The sequence below is a fragment of the Aedes aegypti genome, chromosome 1 (assembly GCF_002204515.2).
Source record: "Aedes aegypti strain LVP_AGWG chromosome 1, AaegL5.0 Primary Assembly, whole genome shotgun sequence".
In the NCBI taxonomy this organism is placed as follows: Eukaryota; Metazoa; Arthropoda; class Insecta; order Diptera; family Culicidae; genus Aedes; species Aedes aegypti.
The window spans coordinates 91,812,977-91,829,357 of NC_035107.1; the positions used below are offsets into that span (position 1 = coordinate 91,812,977).

General features: G+C 41.4%; 1 protein-coding gene across 1 annotated transcript; it reads right to left on the minus strand.

Annotated features, from left to right (window-relative positions):
• Window positions 1–1,780: 1,780 nt before the first annotated feature.
• Window positions 1,781–3,109, minus strand: LOC110674274. The gene has a single exon (XM_021838548.1). The coding sequence runs from the start codon at window positions 3,107–3,109 to the stop codon at window positions 1,781–1,783; it is 1,329 nt and encodes a 442-aa protein (XP_021694240.1).
• Between the last annotated feature and the right edge of the window lie 13,272 nt (window positions 3,110–16,381).

Sequence of the window (16,381 nt, forward strand, 5' to 3'; positions counted from 1 at the left end):
ATCGAGATACCGAGATAGGACATGACTCTGATACCAGATCAAGGCTAAATGATCTGGTAAGCCTAGAGCCTTATAAATGCGCGTTTCAAACAATAGCGTTGTCGCGCACTGAAGCCTAAGCTTCCGACCCGAAGCACACCGAGTTAATCCGTAACCCGATGTTACGTTCCGCGAAGGTTTGAACTCTTCGGTGCGACAGTGTCGATGTGAAATTGTGTAGTGAATCTATCATCAGCCAAACTTGTCTAGCTGATGTTGTGATCTCTCACTTGAATCAAACTTGTGAAGGGCCTAGTACCGCTATGATTAGGGGAGCGGCCTATGTTCCGTCTTCAGAAGATTCATTCAGGGTTGAGACTTGATTCAGGTGGTCAATTATTTCCCTTTGTCTTTGCAGTATTGGAATATCACCTGGCATAAGCTAGGAGAATTCCAACACGTTAAAGATTAAGTTCTGCCTTCAAATAAGGTTGGGAAGGGCCTAGTACCGCTATAATTTAGGGGAGCGGTCTATGGTCCGTCTTCAGAACCTTATAGAATTCAAACTTTAAGAAAGGAAAAGAAGAGGAGAGAAGATTTCTTTCAAGTTAATCGACTGGTCGCATCGAGTATTCAAAAGACAATCCTGTATTTTTCTAGCTTCATTCTAGCTCAGGCCTTGGGTCTGGCTACCCAAACTTAACTCTAAAGTGAAAAAGAGATGCCAGAATTCTTACTTATCAAACTAAATTATTCTATTTTCCCTCCCATGCTACCTCACACGCGCAAGTACAGTCGATTTTTTATTACTTTTCCAAATCCGGGACCTAATCCAGTCCATACGCGACAAATGCATGCCAGCTCAAAAATAATCAACTTCGAGGTGCACCAATCCTAGCGCTATCAGACCTCCCTCGCTATGAGACGGCTGCGCATTTTCATTCCCTTGGATTTGTTTTGGGATTTTTATTATCCTGTCGGCGATCGTCCCTAGGGGCCTTTTGGTTATCGCTGCCGGTTCCGTAGAACCTAAGCAAAGCGAGAATGGTGGATTTTTCCACATTGCTCAATGTTGATTTACCAATCAACGATTAGGGATAAGAAAAGGAGACCACGGGATTCCGATTTCCTAATGTATATTTCGCACATTAAAAAATTCCTGAAAGAACAAATATATTACTTTCAATTCACTTTGGCCTCAAATCCACTTACGTTTAGTTCTTTCGTGTTCTTTTTACCTCCTTTCTTAGTCCCGAAATTACTTCAAGCACGTAGTTCAATCCTAGCTCAGCTCGATTACTAAAAATAGTGATTTCATACGACCCTTTGGTTCGACTAATATAGTAAGTTCAATTCAATTCTTGTAATAAGATATATGTAAAAACTAAATGTAATATACTTCAAATTTAGTAGTAATTATCGAGAACAACAATATATAGACAGCCTTTTTGTCGAATCATCTCTTTTGACGGCTTCAAATCTTATTCTCTACCTATCAGTTAAACGCCAGTACGTAGGATCATGGTACAGCTAAGAACAATAGTCTAGATGAGTCGCGCCGACCGAGGGGTCGCAACACTCCCCCCCGGTACGCCAGGATCCTGGGTTACCGCCTCTTCGCGACGAACATCTAGAACGGCGATTTTCGTGGCAGGTCGCTCATATATTCCAGTCAGAGTTTGTACAGCAACAGATCGCACATGTCCGTCTTTTGCTTGGTTGACTGAAATGACCTTTTTTTTTTTTTTTTTTCATGGTAATACTAAAAAACTTAATTCTACCTTATCCTATCCTCCTTTGACTACTCCTCTTCCTCTTCTGCTCCTTGAAGCATGGCAATACCTGCTGTCGCATCCTGAAATAGCATTTCTCCAATGGTACCCGGGCGACTCCCTGCGTGATTTAACCAATGACGATATGACTGACGCTTGATGACTGGGGGGATTATTCCATTCCTTTGTTGTAGCCATCCGAGCCATGCATCCGGGTCCTTAACGTTGGGCATCTGATGCTCGCCAATAGCTTCCGCCTCATCATCAGGAACCTGTTCAGTGGGTTCTCCGTCGTATGAATACTCCTTTTGGAAAGTATTGAATCTGCCATAAACGTAGGAGATGATCATCGCATTAGCGATAATAGCATTTTTGAGCGGAGTTCCGACTTGCCGAGCTCGCACTGATCTTTCCGAGTCTTCCGTCACTCCTAATGTATGGAGGAATAGGTGTAAGTCTGCGTTAGATGGGGCTGAATATGGGGATTTATCGGACAGCCCCAAATCCCGGAAATATAGGGCATAGGAGCGCGGTTGGTCCATCTCTTCCCCACCTACCGTCACTTGGTCATACTGTGCTGCAACGGGTTTCGTCCAGATCCACATAGCAAAGTTACCTATGGTCATCCCGAACATCTTCAGGATGTAAAAGGTCGCAACTAGAGCAGAACAATCTCGCATTCTGCATACGATCGAGCCCATTCTTAAGCCTGCTAGTGGATGAGCGGGAAACTCCGCCAGGTACATATCCGCGAACGCGAGGCACTTCGCGTATTGGGTATAAGTGGCCCAGGTCTTGTAGTGAATATATACCTGGTCGAGATTGATTTCGGTGCCTGGCGCCTGGGTAATCAGCGCATTCATGTGTGTGATAACTTGGTCCCGATATTCCTCGCGATCGATTCCGATTATACGCAGTACACAGGCCACGGCGATAATGTATCTTCTTAGGTCCTTTGCGTCAAATATAACGTTCTCAGCCACCAGATCTAAATTGCTGTTTTGTTCAACAACAGCAGCAAAGTTGGTGATATTGATGCGAGATCCCTTGACTCCGATGACGATCCCGAATGAAGCCCAGTCCTTTGACAGAATGTATTGATCCCTTGACAATTCGTACCATATAAAGGCGGTTGCAACCGCTGGAGAGAGTGTTCCTGCTGCGAATTGGGCACGGATAGTGGAATGCAAGTTCCCTCGCCGGTTGTCGGGTACGATATGTACCTCCATGGGCGGCTTTTGCCCGGGGTTACTCTTAAACCACTCGGATGGGTATGTAGGTGGTTTGTCCGAGGCGAGGTCGAAGTGAGCCATCTCACGACGTTTGGCAGGATCTTCCGACACGCGGAAAATTGTCATATTTTGTGCCATGATAAAAAAATGTCAATACAATGATACTTCAAGTGTTGAAAACACTCAACTTCTTTCTGGTAAGTTGACTTACCACCTAAAGGGAGACATCTTCGCCTTCTTGACAAAAGGTAATTATCGTCGCAATTTACGACCTTTCTATTTGTGTCTTTTTCTCTTGCGCTTATCTGCCCGCCTCGTCAATACTATTCCCATGCGCATTGATCGGTGCATCCGTCCGAGCTGCAGTACTACATTCAGGGTGCGTACAGATAAGCCAACGTGCATTCGTTTTTGATTATTCCTTTCTTCGCGCGGGTGCTGCTTTTGTCTAAGACTGGCGTACTTACGGTGTCAAATAGCTAGTTCGGAAAATTTTGAGATGGAACCTTTTCCTGCCTCTGTCTTTCTATCTTTCTCCAGAGTCAGGTTTGATGTCAATGCACTTCTATCGTTGCCCATATGTTGGGTCGGGTTTGTTTTCTGTTTCCTAGGTTATTGACCGACTGGAGGTCGATCGGAATCAATTTCAATTTGCTAATTTGCCAATAATTTAATCTGTAAATTATAAAACTACCGCGTCAGTGACAAGCGTCCAAGCTCGCATAGACTTGTCATATTTCGATATGTCGTTTTCGATTCTCGTCGAATTGAGGTATTCAATCGAAGAGAATCGTTTGTTTAGTAGTTCTTCAAATTCGTCGAGGGATAGGTCGGTGAGGTAGACATACTTCGACCGCATAACGGACAACCAACGGCGTTTCAACTTTATGAATATAGGGCAGTAAAGTGCATTGACGGATTTCAAAGCGGCGGCGATGGTTTGTACTGAAGCCACTTTGTTATAATCACTATCCTGCATTGCCGGTTTCACTGCAGTTTTGATCATAAAGTTTGACAGTTTGCGCACGACGTCGGGATTGTCTTGCGTGCGCAACCAGTCGTCAAAGTCCTGGTTAGATATGTCTATTGGTGTTTTGTAAAATTGTTCAAAAACGCAAAGGTTACGCGGCTCAACGGCAGAACGTATAAAATGGTTGTAGGTTTGTTTGGCCAAAATTTCGGGATTCGACCCGGAATGGAGGCGAGCCACGTTCCCATTGCGCTTTTGAAACCCGAGAAGTGTTTCCAGTTGAGTGTTTGGTTTTTTTGGGGGCATTTGAGTCTTCAAATTGGGGCGAAGACAGTCATATTGGGGAAAGTTGAAAGCATTCTTGCCTGGTACGATGGTGCAGTGTGGTAAGGATATGTCGAATGTAGATAGTTGTACAAGGTAAGCTTCATGCTCATATATGGTCAAAGGGGTGGAGGGAAAGAGCATGTCGTAATATATTTGGAGGTTACCGACGGAACCATGGACGGCGGCAGGCGAGAAAGGGAGTGGAGGTGGCTCAGGTTCAATTTCCGGAATTGGAGTGGGATCATCGACAGCCTCGTCTACGTGATACACGGCAGAAAATATTTCGTTCGTAGTGTAGATCGGGAGTTTCGGCGGTTTCGCGGGAGGCCGGTTGATCGGATCAACGGGAAAATGAACGTAAGCGTTAAAAGTCTTTGCGGTGGGGAGAGTGTAGTCGCCTTTCTGATGGTAATCCTGCCGTCGTCCTATACGGAGTCAGGTATGGGTCATCAGTCGGGCGTGTAGGCTAGGGTAGTCAGGGAACGTTACGGCTATTTTTGAAAACCGCTCGGTAAGCGCGCGGTAAGTAGCGATTCGATCCGGTGCGTTTGAAAGTGACGGCAGACGGTTCTAGGCAGTAAGAGCCCAAGACCCGCATACCGAATGGATCGAAGAAGGGATTCAAGATGACAACCTTGGAAGACTGACCTAAATACGCGTACAATTTGTTCTGGACGAGGGCGGTGCGTAATTCCTCAGGTTGAGCGTTGTTTGGGGCGAACCGAACATTAACAAGAGGAAGTGCGTTATGGTGCTTTCGGATTTCAAGGACCGACCATGACGCACTTGTATCTGTACCCGGCAATTTTACTTTCTCAGTCTGCTTATCGCAATTCTATTTTCTTAACTATCAACGACTCACCGTCGCCAAGATTTACGACCGCATCGTTGGGTCGCTCTATTATTATCGATTTTGGGTCTTTATTTTCTTAATGATTATTCGTGTCTGCTTACTTACTTGTACGTACCCTACAGTAAGGATGATAAACTAAACATAAAGTGACAAGAAAATGCCATGCGGCGCGCTGATAGTAATTTTCAAAAGCCCAATAACGCACAAATGATTCATGTACATAATGATTGCTAATTCCGTCTACTGTAACTACATTGATTGATTTAATTAACAGCGCGTTCGTAACAAGCGTTGAGTTCCTTTTCCGTGACTATAGTGGACAAATCGAGGAATAAGTCGGGGTGGTGAGTTGTAATGGTGGTCAAACCGTGAGATTGGGGGTAAAAGCACGCAAGAATACGTTGGCCGACGCATAAACCATCGGCGGATACGACCACCGATAGCAAGACCGGTGGGAGTATAACGCAAAGCGTATGTCCCAACGGTGGCAGTCAGTCCGGTGGTGATAACGGCCAAGGCAGATGGTGGGGGTATACCTGCGGCTTCGCAGAAGGTTAGAGTCGTAAAACGTAGGGTCGAGTAGAAGGAGTCGAAGATCTTGCACACCAGACCGACGGTAGCAGGGATGGATAAAACGGTCATTACATTAATGACAGGAAAATGCGGCCACCCATGCCTCTTGGCGTATGAACGGATGAAGAATCACCATTAAATAGACCTCTTGATTTTCGATTAGTTCGGTGTGTGTAGACTGATTGTTTATAATTCGAATTTGTGGGTCATTATTATGCTCCACATGTGATTTACTTTGCGTTTTACCCATTTTGTATATCACGATTCGTCTAAATACACTATGTGTCGAAGTCCGACCTGTGACGACCGTTTTACTTATTACTCGCGAAGGTTTTGACGGTCGACACCGGTGTTCTTCTCCGTTTTTCTTTTCGTTTTCCGCTAGAGAGTGAATCGTAAATAAGGAATCTTTCCTATTTTCCTTTCAAGTTTGATAGACTTGAAATGAAAATTAACGTCTTCCAAGTCCTAGACTGCGTGAGGATTGACACTTCTATAGTTCGGTGAGAAGTGGCAAAAGGACTCACGCCCAAAGTCTAGTCTTTAAAAATACGTTTGGAAAGGGAGAAAGGGAGTTGGGAAATCCTTTAATCCAGGACTGCGTGAGGGTTGGCACTTCTATAGTTCGGTGAGAAGTGACAAGAGAACTCACGCCCAAAGTCTGGAAGAATGGAAGGTTTAAAGGTGTATAAGGGTAGGTTTTCGAAGGAGTGACAACCTCTTAGCTGGAGTTCGACAACTAAACAAGCCTTTATCATCGGCGTCAGGCCGCTTTTATAGGCTAAGTTGGTTCTATCTTCTCATTTGGTCATAAGGACAAAAAGAGAAGTCAAAACCTAGTTATTCTAACTTAAAACTACATTTCTTTTCTCTTGCTTCCTCACGCCTACGAGTACGGCCCAACTTTTATTACTTTTCATTCCCGCGTTCAATCTGTTCTATCGCAATAGATGCATGCCGGCTCTAAATAATCATCCCGTCATGCATCGATCCTAGCGCTATCGGACCTCCCTCGCCACTAGACGGCTGCGCATGTATACTTTTTTGGGAGTTTTATTACCCTGCCGGCGATCGTCCCTAGGGCCTTTCCTTATTATCGCTGCCGATTCCGTAGAACCTTAGCAAGACGAAACATGGAGATCACTTCCACATAGTTCAACTACCTTCTGGTAAGTTGACTTGCCACCTAAAGGGACGCATCTTTGCCTTGTTGACAAAGGGTAATTATGGCCGCAATTTACGACCTTTCTATTTATGCCTATTTTCCCTTGCGCTTAGCCGCCGGACTCTTTCAAACTTTGTCCATGCGCATCGATCGGTGCAGGCATTCGAGATGCAGTTGCATTAGAATGCGTACAGATAAGCAGCCGTCATGCATTTATTTTGGTTCTTTTTTTACGATTATTCCTTTCCCTCACGCGGTGCTTGATCTTTTAAAGTTAGTTAGGGAAATTTTCGAGAAGGAACCTTTTTCTTATTCCTTCCTCTGTCTACAGGATCGGGTTCGATGTCAATGCACTTGTTACTGTTGCCCATATGTTGGGTCGTGTTTGTTTTTCTATCCCTCTTCGGGTTTACAATCTTAGGTTATTGACCAATTGAAGGTTGAGTCAGAATTGATTCTAATTAATTTTTTAATTTGCAAATTTTGAAACTACTGCGTCAGCAACAGTGATTATTAAAATTTTTTATGAGGCCATAGCCCAAAAACACGACAGCCAACACTACCAATGCTACAGTTTGTAGCGTATTGTTGGTATCACTTTCGACAATAGCTTCATCTGAGCTGAACCACCCCATGGTTCTTTTGCACTAGTTTACCGGCGATTTCGAAAAAAAAAACACTAACCGACTTTGTTACAATTTATCGCGAATTTTTAAAAGTATAACTTTATGAACTACTGTTCACTTTAGCTGTCACGGTCAGCCATGTGACAGGTTCTATCATTCCAATGGAGAAGGACTTTCTTTCCTAGTAGTATCCAAACTATGGTGAGCTAAAAAGCTATCACCAGTAAGGACTACAGTGAAGAGTCTTCAAGTGATTGGTTATGATTCCTTTATTTCTGAGTTTCAGTTGGGATTATATATGTTGTTATATGGTTCACGATTCTTTACAATTCATTGCTTAATGTAATTAACCTATTAGTCAGAGTGAGACAACTGGAGTACATATGCCCGAAAAGTGCATCTTCACTAGGTCGGCAATTTCGGTGCCCCAACCAACACGGCCGACACCGGAAATAGGGGCGTGGTTTCGTTCCATATGAAAATGGGAATCGTAGTTGGTGAGTTTACCTTGCATATAAAAGTTTTTGGTCGAGTTAGTGTGGGGGAAAAGGCCGAGTTTGGAAACAATGTCGATGGTTTGGGACAAGTCGGTGTTTAGGGAGGTCACGTAACACAAACCTGGGATCGATGAGATAGCAGATTTTGCGACGGTAACCAGTTTGGAATTCGGGTCGGGTTGATAATCCAGACAGTAAGCCTGGCAGAATGTGCGGGACAGGAATTCAAGAGGGACGTAAAGCCCGTGCTGAACTAAGCCAGTACGTGCGGAGGGGTGTTGGTCGGAGACCAACTGGTGGTGGATCTCGAGGAGGTCCAAGTTTGAACTGTGGAGTTCGAAAGGTTGCATTGTTGAAAATGCTGATGTTTTTGCGGTTTAGTGCGAAAAGGGGTTTTTCTATGCGACAGCGCTTAGAGATGTATTCGTATAGTAGCTAGTACTACAAATGCGTTCGGGGTAGATGGTAAGTGCCAATTGGATAGCAACTAACACTAGAATCACCATTAAATAGACCTCTTGATTTTCGATTAGTTCGGTGTGTGTAGACATGTGATTTACTTTGCGTTTTACCCATTTTTTATATCACGATTCGTCTAAATACACTATGATAAGGGTATTTCAGCTTCACAGCACCAGATTTTTTTATTGGACCATTTGCAAAGTATTTTTTTCTCGTGTTGCACTGTGTTACATGTGTCGTATTGTTGCCATCACATGGTCCGTTGCACTTATTACTTGATTTCTGTGTAACTTCAAGAATTAGGCTCTTCCGCCTCTTTCACATGTTGGTCTAGCACTGTTCTTCACTTAACTGAATTAGATTTTTCATTCAACTTTTGATTTTTTACTGTATCGTTTTCTAACGAGAATTTTGCACCTTTACTCGGTCACGCACTGTTTTCTCGTCCAAAGATTGCCGGTTCAGATTCGCGCGGTCGCCATCACATAGTCCGACCGAAGACTATGGAGGATATCAAACTAATTGTTGACTGGCCCATTAACTATCCCAAGTGGTTAGCAGTATCTGTGGTACAGAGTGCTAAGGGAAGTTTCGGTATGCATCGGAATGCATTGAAACACATAGTCTCCTGGTCAGAACAAGAGTATTCCGAGTCTTGGAACTTGCGTTCCTTTTATTTGGTAACAGATCAATCGTTTCATACAAACACATTGTCAATCGAACATGGACCCCTGGGGTGGCGGTGACAATATTTCGGCAATAGCATTTTTGGGTTGAAACTTGAGCCAAGCGCGTCGTTTAACGAACGACCACCAACGAGTAAAGTGTAGTCAGCAAAACATGTGCACTCGAGAGCGTCGGTGCAAAGTGCTTATGCGTGCTGCACCGAGGCCATCGTTTGCGCCTATGCGGACCTGACCTATTCTGTTCTGGAAAATGTTATGTGCGTTTTATTGCTTATGCTGATAGATGAGGGAAAGATGTTTCCCGGTTCGCAATTCGGTTCTTCAATTTTTTATTATTCTGTATGGTCCAATATAAAACGGATCCAATTTTCCTCTATTTTCGTTCTTTAGGTAAACTACATCATTAACTTCAATCGATATGGGGTTGAGATTATTATCATATTGCTGTTTTCTTTGATATTTATGGTCTAATAATTTTTGTTTTACTATTTCGTGAGATTTGCTCAATTTAAATTTTAACTCGTTTTTGTACGACTCAGAGTTGTAGATTGGTTCATTACTGTTTTCTAGAATATCTTGGAGGAAGGTTTGCTTTTCTGCCAAATATCAACTCAAATGGAGTGAAACTATGATCTGTGTGCGGTGTTGTATTGTACGAAAATTCATAATATTTGACCCAATCATCCCAATCTGATTGGTGTTCATTGGTGAATGATCGCAGATACTCATTTAGGCATCTGTGATCTCTCTCCAATGAGCCGATCGACTGTGGGTGATATGGTGTCGAGAATGTTTGTTTAATTTGAAGTAACTTGCTTATCTGTTCAAGTACTTCATTATTGTATTCAGTTCCTTGATCAGAGCGCATTTCTAGAAAATTTCCAAAAGTTAAAATAAAATGTTCGACTAATGCTCTGGCTATTGTGTTCGCTTCCTTATTTTGAATGGGAATTATGGTTATGTATTTCGTTAGATCACATTGAATTGTAATGCAGTAACGGTTATTTTTATTTGATTTGGGTAAGGGACTTACAGTGTCGATGGATATTATTTCGAATGCCTTTGATGGTGTTGTTGTTATAATCATTGGTTCTTTTGTATGCTTGATAGTTTTGTTTCTTTTGCACAATTCGCAGGCCTTGACGAATTGAGCAATAAATCTTTTCATATCATGCCATCTGTATTTCTCTCGAAGTTTGAGGTATAATCGGAATTGACCTACATGTCCTCCGATGGGTGTATTATGATGATTGCTTAGTAATGTTTGGATATCAGTAGGGTTAGATTGGTTCCTTATAAATAATAATTTTCAACGCTTTTAATGTTCTATTAGCAATCGTTTTGAATAAATTTAATGGTACCATGGTAAAAATAAAATCATTTGTCGACAATACTATCTTTTTCATGCCCAGTTTTTTTGTAATTCTTTCAATTTCTGGAAGAGCATGCTCGAATGCGTGACTTCCATTTCTAACGTCTCGATGCACTTGTGCTACAAGCGTTTTGCAATTTTTCTTCATTATCATAATTTTCAGGGAATTGTTTACTACGGCTGTGCACAGCTTCATCATATTTCTTGTTTCTGTAGGGCGTTCAGTTTCATATGCATAGAGGTGATCAGTCTCCTTTTTTTTCATTCTTGGTATCTAGATTATTATCATTTAAATTATTTTTCGTTGATTTTCGCGCATTTCGGGTCATAGACCTAGTATTGACTAATAATATATTACATTTTTTTCAATTCTTCTGACGTAGTAGCTATCCGTGATAACGCGTCAGCTGCTACGTTTTCCTTACCTTTAATATATACAACATCGTAATCATATCCTTCAAGATCGATACGAATTCTGGTCAATTTTGAAGTGGGTTTTTTAATTCCGAATGGATACACAAGCGGTCTGTGATCCGTTCGTATTGTGAATCGTCTTCCATACAGGTAAGCCTCAAAGTAATTTATGGCCCAGTGTGTGGCTAGAAGTATAGTTGGTTTGTTTTTTTCAGCTGGTGTAAACGTTTTGCTAGCGAAAGCAATAGGTCCATCACCTGCTTCCGTAATTTGTGACAAGACTGCTCCACATTCAATGTCTGAAGCGTCTGTCGTTAGTATAAATTTTTGTGAAAAATCAGGGTATTGCAATAATCTTGGTGACATCAAATGTTGTCTCAAAAGATCAAATGCGTTTTGACAGTTGTCGGTCCATCTGAAAGTTGCGTTTTTCTTTAATAATTGATTTAGCGGAAATGCGATACTTGCAAAATTTTCGACGAATCTGCGGTAATAGTTGCAAAAAGCACTTCATCGGCATTTTTTGGTACGGGATAATTTTTAATGGCTTCGAATTTGGAGATAAGTCACTCCAGTTCTCAAAAATTTGCATTTAGATAAATTTAGTTTCAAATTGTATTCTCTTAAACGGTCAAACACTGATGCTAAATTTGATAAATGATGCTTTAACGAGCATCCAATAACAACAATATCATCAATATAGATGAATGCGCGTTCAGGGGTTAAACCTGCCATTGCGATGGCCATTATCCTTTGAAAACTATTTGGACTAATGTTTAATCCAAATGGTAATCGTAAACAGTAAATTTCTTTGAATTATCGTCCAATGGGATCTGATGGAAACCTGACATCAGATCCAACGTGCTGAAAAACTTCGCTCTACCAAGTTGATCCAATATGCTATCTATCTTTGGTAGTGGGAATTTATCTGGCATGATTTTCTTGTTTAATTGCCTAAATTGCCATTTTTTATCTGAATCCATAGATTTTTTGGGCACCAGTGAATTGTATGCTGATTTCCTCGTCTAGCATCTTTTTAATTTGCCTTTCGATTTCATCACCTTGGGAATGAATTGTCTTGTAATTTGGTATATACACAGGAACACTGTCAGTAAGACTTATGTTCTGCGTATAAAAGTTATTTGTTGACAATGTTTCGCCTTCCAATCCTCGTACTGAATGATTAATTTTTCAAGTTCTCGCTTAGCGTGTGGAGTTAAATGTTGAGTATCCAGGTTTTTTAGAATTTTGTTTGATCTTATTGGTAGTGTTGATAAATTGTAGTATTGGTTCTGAAAATTTTGATTTGGTAAATAACGGGTTACTTCATATCGAGGAGGTAAGAAAAACTTGTTTTGAAAATTGTCTTCTATTGGTATAGAAATGGAATGACTGTTTATAGTAAACGATAGAATCCATGGTTCATAATCTATTTTGCATTTATAATTTGATAAGAAGTCTCTTCCAATGATTCCATCTGTTGGAATTGGAAAATCATTCTGAACTATCTGGAATTTTTGCTAAAGTGGTATATCATCCACTATTATATTAGTGAAGGTACTGCCTAAAGAGTGGATTCCTTCATTTCCTATACCTGTTATGATGCATTTCTCTTCGGGATAATAGATTTGAGTAGGTTTTACTTTCAGGCTTTTGATGACGGATATATCGGATTCAGTGTCGATTATAAAAGTACACTGTGTTTCCGATAAATTTATATTCAAAATAACATAGTTAGAAGTCGATGCATTTATGGTGCACGCTGACCAAACTGTGTTCCTAAAAAAAATGTATTTTGAACAGGTTGCTGGTAGGTTGGTTGAAGTAATTCTTGAGGTTGTTGTGTAACGGGTTGTGCAATTTGATGTACTGGTTGCATGAAGTATGCAGAATGATATGAAGATTGTTCATACCTTCCTCTTCCTCTACCTCTTTGATTAAAATTTTGACCTCGGCCATAATTACCTCGTGAGTTTGAATATCTGAAATTTCCATTGTTATTATGTTGCCTGTAATGATTTGAATTTTGTCTGTGGTTGGAGGAAAAATTTCCTCGGTCGTTGGTGAATCTACCACGACCACGTCCACGTTGAAATTGATTAGTCTTTGCAAAGAGCATTTGAACTTGCGAACCATTTGATGATCGATTTTTCTCACCGTTGTCATTTTCTTGTACTTTCTGAATAGCTTCAGTTATCTTTGTAAACGTTCCTGCTTTAAGGATGATTTTTGTTTCATTATTGGACATTCCGCTGATCAAAGCATCCACGCCACATTTAGTAGCCATTTGATTTGCTTTGTTGGCTGGTATTTTTTCATCAATGTACAAATTAGAGAGTTTCTGCGTTAGTGTTTGAACTTGTTCGCAGAATTCATCAAGTGATCCCTTCTGTTTTAGAGCAATTAATTTTGCCCTTACGTTATCCGAGCTGATCTTTGGCGAGCATTGATCCTTCAATTTATCACTGATTTGATCAAGATTTAAGGCTTCTCCAATTGCTTGACGAGCCGTTCCGGTAAGACGAGTTTTAACAAATTTGAATACGGTCTCATTGGCTGTTTGTTTTTCTGCAGCTGTTGCTGCCTGAAATTTTGCATCTATAGTGGTTTTGTACAAATCAACACCGTCCAAAAATGAATTAAGATTATCTGGATTTCCGTCGTAAACTTGGACAAGGGCTGTCCCCAACTTTATGTCCACTTCTGGTATTTTGACGGTTTTATTGAGTCGATTTTGTAAAATAATAGCTTTGGCTGCTGACTTGAACCTATTTGGTCTGCTCCAGTTATGGTCGGGAGTACCTCACTCGCAAATCCTATGATGTGCTTTGTCTTGAGTGGTTTTCGGTTGACCAGCACCACATTGTTCAGCATTAACTCTTTGATCCTATATTTGTTGTTCGACACTTTTTGCACTTTAATAAATTCTTCTCTAATAAGCAAGTGCACAAATTGTTTGGCAATTTTTGAATTTGATGTGGAAATTATTCCATTGTGTTCCTTTGTAGAAAGTTCGTTTATAATATTCGCGATTCCTGCCATAGCGAATTGATTTTCACTTTTGAACTGTTATTTCATTTAAAGCCACCATAGATTTGGATTTTTTTATTGCTTTGGAGTTTGTGTACCTTCTAATTTTTTTTTTTTTTTTTTCATTATACTCTAGGGCCTGAATTAGCTATTTCCTGATTAGTGTTGATACTGCAAAAATTGTTAATGATGAGAAGAACGACCAAGAAACTCATCGCAAATGTAAACAAATCAACCCGTGATCGTTCACAACGGGGATCGCAAGGTGATCGTACAGAAGGTGATTGACGAGGGTGTTTCCAAAAAAGGTCGAAGCATCACCGGAACGGCGTTGGTAGGCGACGGTAGTCGAAAAACCACTAACAGAATCGAGATACCGAGATAGGACATGACTCTGATACCAGATCAAGGCTAAATGATCTGGTAAGCCTAGAGCCTTATAAATGCGCGTTTCAAACAATAGCGTTGTCGCGCACTGAAGCCTAAGCTTCCGACCCGAAGCACACCGAGTTAATCCGTAACCCGATGTTACGTTCCGCGAAGGTTTCAACTCTTCGGTGCGACAGTGTCGATGTGAAATTGTGTAGTGAATCTATCATCAGCCAAACTTGTCTAGCTGATGTTGTGATCTCTCACTTGAATCAAACTTGGGAAGGGCCTAGTACCGCTATGATTAGGGGAGCGGCCTATGTTCCGTCTTCAGAAGATTGATGCAGGGTTGAGACTTGATTCAGGTGGTCAATTATTTCCCTTTGTCTTTGCAGTATTGGAATATCACCTGGCATAAGCTAGGAGAATTCCAACACGTTAAAGATTAAGTTCTGCCTTCAAATAAGGTTGGGAAGGGCCTAGTACCGCTATGATTTAGGGGAGCGGTCTATGGTCCGTCTTCAGAACCTTATAGAATTCAAACTTTAAGAAAGGAAAAGAAGAGGAGAGAAGATTTCTTTCAAGTTAATCGACTGGTCGCATCGAGTATTCAAAAGACAATCCTGTATTTTTCTAGCTTCATTCCGCTTATATAGAGGCCTTGGGTCTGGCTACCCAAACTTAACTCTAAAGTGAAAAAGAGATGCCAGAATTCTTACTTATCAAACTAAATTATTCTATTTTCCCTCCCATGCTACCTCACACGCGCAAGTACAGTCGATTTTTTATTACTTTTCCAAATCCGGGACCTAATCCAGTCCATACGCGACAAATGCATGCCAGCTCAAAAATAATCAACTTCGAGGTGCACCAATCCTAGCGCTATCAGACCTCCCTCGCTATGAGACGGCTGCGCATTTTCATTCCCTTGGATTTGTTTTGGGATTTTTATTATCCTGTCGGCGATCGTCCCTAGGGGCCTTTTGGTTATCGCTGCCGGTTCCGTAGAACCTAAGCAAAGCGAGAATGGTGGATTTTTCCACATTGCTCAACTTCTTTCTGGTAAGTTGACTTACCACCTAAAGGGAGACATCTTCGCCTTCTTGACAAAAGGTAATTATCGTCGCAATTTACGACCTTTCTATTTGTGTCTTTTTCTCTTGCGCTTATCCGCCCGCCTCGTCAATACTATTCCCGCATTGATCGGTGCATCCGTCCGAGCTGCAGTACTACATTCAGGGTGCGTACAGATAAGCCAACGTGCATTCGTTTTTGATTATTCCTTTCTTCGCGCGGGTGCTGCTTTTGTCTAAGACTGGCGTACTTACGGTGTCAAATAGCTAGTTCGGAAAATTTTGAGATGGAACCTTTTCCTGCCTCTGTCTTTCTATCTTTCTCCAGAGTCAGGTTTGATGTCAATGCACTTCTATCGTTGCCCATATGTTGGGTCGGGTTTGTTTTCTGTTTCCTAGGTTATTGACCGACTGGAGGTCGATCGGAATCAATTTCAATTTGCTAATTTGCCAATAATTTAATCTGTAAATTATAAAACTACCGCGTCAGTGACAAGCGTCCAAGCTCGCATAGACTTGTCATATTTCGATATGTCGTTTTCGATTCTCGTCGAATTGAGGTATTCAATCGAAGAGAATCGTTTGTTTAGTAGTTCTTCAAATTCGTCGAGGGATAGGTCGGTGAGGTAGACATACTTCGACCGCATAACGGACAACCAACGGCGTTTCAACTTTATGAATATAGGGCAGTAAAGTGCATTGACGGATTTCAAAGCGGCGGCGATGGTTTGTACTGAAGCCACTTTGTTATAATCACTATCCTGCATTGCCGGTTTCACTGCAGTTTTGATCATAAAGTTGAAAAGATTAGTTAGTCGCTCGTTAATACGTAAATCGGACTATGACAGTTTGCGCACGACGTCGGGATTGTCTTGCGTGCGCAACCAGTCGTCAAAGTCCTGGTTAGATATGTCTATTAGTGTTTTGTGAAATTGTTCAAAAACGCAAAGGTTACGCGAATCAACGGCTGAACGTATAAAA

Bases quoted from the DNA above. Each gene is read 5' to 3' on its own strand.
- LOC110674274 (XM_021838548.1), bottom strand. From the start codon at position 3,109: ATGACAATTTTCCGCGTGTCGGAAGATCCTGCCAAACGTCGTGAGATG.